The 3,928-nt window shown below is 31.5% G+C and overlaps 1 protein-coding gene across 1 annotated transcript in view; it reads left to right on the forward strand.

The window, feature by feature from the left end:
- LOC106468497 (twitchin-like) overlaps nt 1-3,928 on the forward strand; it is a gene marked incomplete at its 3' end in the record, with an annotated part of 37,488 nt that overhangs the window by 25,995 nt on the left and 7,565 nt on the right. The window contains exons 11-14 of the mRNA XM_022396833.1: nt 140-279; nt 1,549-1,755; nt 2,341-2,643; nt 3,002-3,159. Coding sequence (XP_022252541.1) covers nt 140-279; nt 1,549-1,755; nt 2,341-2,643; nt 3,002-3,159 — 808 coding nt within the window. The remainder of the gene's footprint in view (nt 1-139; nt 280-1,548; nt 1,756-2,340; nt 2,644-3,001; nt 3,160-3,928) is intronic.

Below are 3,928 nucleotides of genomic sequence, written 5' to 3' on the forward strand. Positions count from 1 at the left end.
GTCAGGACCTATAGTCTAACTGTAAATTAACAGCTTGTAAAGGTGAGCCTGGACGTTTGGTCTAACTGTAATGGTCATTTCTTCCCACTTGAGGTTAAATGTTTTACAATTATATAAATATTTGATAATGCTTCTTAAGCAATACACGTTATAAAAAGGTACAATGTAAAGAAAATTTGTTTTTTTTGACAGGTGAAACGGCTCCTAAGATTGAGTTGAACAAGTTTGATTTCATAGGTGATTCTACAAAGCCACTAACTATTGAAGTGCCTTTTACAAGTAAGATTATACATACATTTTCTTGATTAAGGGTTTTTTTTCCTGTTTTACTTTAAAGCTGGATGTGGCCTCGTTTCTGTCTATGAATGTAAAGACTTGTGGTTTGTGACCTGTTGCAGCAAATGTACATCTGCATTTTGGGGCTGTGGGTGCACTGTTACATCAATGGTCAAATCTCTGTATTTGATTAGACAAGATTAGCTTAAGAGTTGGATAGAATGCTGTTAACTAGCTGCTTTTCTTCTAGACTATCATTTTAACTGAGGGATGGCTATGCACAGATAGTCTATATATAGGTTTCACAGAACCTTGAAATATACAACTCCTCATGTTTAAAGTTACTATATCTGGAAAACTATTTATCTTAGGGGAGATGAATTTCACCAGAGGTATATTGAGAATCATAAGTTTATTCAGAAAAGTATTATGGAGGTACAAATGAACAGATTTATTTATCTTTTCTGTATTGTTTAGAATACATGTTAGAACCAACTGTATAATAGTAAATATATCAACAAAAAAATCCTCCAGTGATAGTAGCATGATAATTACTGACTTTGATAAAATTGTATGATGTTACTGATTAGTAATTTGAACTACATTTTTTAGTGACTGACATAGATCTAATTATACATTTATTTGTATCTACTGTGATAACTGTACACTTAAGGAGATTTTGTTTCAAGTTCACTGTTGATCTTAATTGATTTCAAGAGCCATATTTAGATGTATTACTTAGGGAGATTTTGTTTCAAGTTCACTGTTGATCTTACTTGATTTCAAGTGTCACGTTTAGATGTATTACTTAAGAAGATTTTGTTTCAAGTTCACTGTTGATCTTACTTGATTTCAAGAGCCATATTTAGATGTATTAGTTAAGAAGATTTTGTTTCAAGTTCACTGTTGATCTTACTTGATTTCAAGAGCCATATTTAGATGTATTAGTGAAGAAGATTTTGTTTCAAGTTCACTGTTGATCTTACTTGTTTTCAAGAGTTATGTTTATATGTATTGTAGTGCTCAGTTTAGACAGTAACTTGTAGACATGTATGTTCTGCTTGTTTCTACAGTGTTGCATTTTATCAGTCATAGGGTTCCCAAATAGTTTCATTCCATTTTTACCATTGATGTTTTTAAGAGTATTTGACTGAATTTTAAAATATGTACGTTTTTTTAGATGTTATTTCTGTTTCTGCATATAAAGGCAGTCCGCTAGTGGATTTCTTTTACTGTATGATATGTCTGAATGCATTCTTTTTTTTGGAACAGTTGCTGGTACAAGAACTTCAGATGTCAATGCCAAGTTTCTACGAGGTGACAAGTCAGTTTCAAACAAAGAATGTGATATATCAGTTCGGCAGGATTTGGCTGTTTTCACGCTTAAAAAGACTTCTCGAGGCACATCTGGGGATTATCAAATCCAGATTAGCAATGATCAAGGAGAAGACAAGTGTAAAATCAATATTAACATTACTGGTAAGAATATTTTGTATGATTTTGAACAATTCTTTGCATTTCAGAATTCATAAAATATTGCCAGTCAAGCTTCACAGTTTATTTTATTCCTGTTACAAAAGAGAAAAGAAAGGGTAATAATAGATTTTCCAACAGAGCTTCTTTGTAAGACTAGAACTGTAAGATTCTAGTATTATACTATGTTGTATATGACACACACACACATGCAAAAGAAAAAGTACATTGTTTCCAATATTTTACTTACTTACAGATATTCTACTACTGTTTTTGAGTATATAAAAATTTCTTACAAATGTTTAGTATTTCTTTAATAACATACTTTCCAAGTATGAAAGTTTGTATGTTCATATTTGCAAAACTTTTAAACTTCAGAACAAAAATTAAAATATAAAATTCCAGATGAAATGCCCAAATTTAGCTTTGTTTAATAGTTTTATCAGTACATTTCTGAGTTTTGGTGCATTATTTTATTGTAATTACAAGTCAAACTTTCAAACCTGAACAGTGATATACTTTGATTATGTAACTTAAATATGAGTGAGCTTCTTCCCTTAAAAATGCAATATCAATTTTTTTATTCTTAAGACATTCCTCAGCCACCTGAGGGACCCCTAGAAGTCTTTGATGTTTTCAAAGATAGGTGCAAGTTGTTGTGGAAATTGCCAAAGGACATAGGTGGCCTGCCTTTAGTGCACTACATAGTAGAACATCAAGTTGTTGGTACAAGAATTGGATGGACAGAGATTGCCACAGTAGAAGAAACAAAGCTAGATGTCACTGATCTTATAGAGAAGAAAGAATATAAATTCAGAGTCCGTGCTGTAAACAAAAAAGGGGCTTCCGATCCCCTGGTGACACCCGAGGCGACTCTAGCCAAAGATCCTTTTGGTATGAATGATGATTGATGTATATTTTCATTTTTTGTTTCATCAAAAGCATATTAGAGTTAGTGCTCCTTTTGGATAGTTGTGCCTAATTAACTATGTTTTAAAAATGAAGAGTATTTTATTTAGTTGATCTTCATTTAAGCTTTGAAGTAAGAGTTTCACAGACTTTATAATTTATGTGGAAACTTCATTCACAAGACAAGGAATTTTGAATAACCTATTTTCTTGATCTATGTAAACTCTGAATTTCATGAACAGCTGACCTATCTGGTAGGCTATAAGTTAACATTTAGTCAGAGTTTTATGAACATCTGGCTTGTCTGGTAGGTTTGTACTGAATGGTATGTCATCTCTTTAAGATGAACCAGGAAAACCAGAAAATTTGGAAATAACCAACTGGGATAAAGACAATGTAGACTTGAAATGGACAGCACCAGAGAAAGATGGAGGATCCCCCATTACTGGTTATGTTGTCGAGTACAGAGACAAATTTTCAAAAAACTGGAATAAAGCTTTGGTAAAAATTTATTTTATATTGTTTTTTTAATACATTAGTAAGAAGAAAATTCTATCGAAAAAAGTGAACTGTTGTGAGGTTGTTTTTTTCCAGCTTTTGATGTTTAACTTTTAAGTAAAGATTAAAGCTGAATCAATGTAGAACACCGAGTTTCTTATCATAATAACTTGTACAGTATTTTAGCTTGGTAAATTCATTTGTAAGTAAAATAGGTGATTGCTTAATTTCTTAACCAAGATATTTTTCCTGTAATGATACTTAAATATTTTTGCTACAGAAACTATGTTTGTTTGCATTTAATTGGAAATATAGCTTATCATTTTTATACATGTTGCACAGGTTGTTTATCTATGTGTCAGGTGAGTAAGAAATGTTTACGTTTATATGAAGTATGCTAGGACAAAACGTTTTTAAAGAAAATAACATCATTATTTGAAAACTTTCAAGACATGAATTAAAAGGACTAATCACATTCTGTGTGTAGCTAAAGTGTGCAGTAACTTAAGCATTCATTAAAAGAGCACAGGCTATTTAATAGGGATACAGTACTAAAGAGGGGAGGAGGAGTGACTTTATATGTAAAATGTGAGTTACGTCCTGTTGAAGTTGAGGATATAAAAGATAATAGCAAAGAGACTTTTAGTGGGAATCTGTTACAGATCACCAAATGATACTGATGAAATTAGGGAGAAAATTTACAATGAGATTAAGATTTCAGCTGTTAATGAAGTCATAATTATAGGGGATTTTAATTTCAGGCATATAGATT

Source organism: Limulus polyphemus, unplaced genomic scaffold (genome assembly GCF_000517525.1).
Source record: "Limulus polyphemus unplaced genomic scaffold, Limulus_polyphemus-2.1.2 Scaffold3026, whole genome shotgun sequence".
Classification (NCBI taxonomy): domain Eukaryota; kingdom Metazoa; phylum Arthropoda; class Merostomata; order Xiphosura; family Limulidae; genus Limulus; species Limulus polyphemus.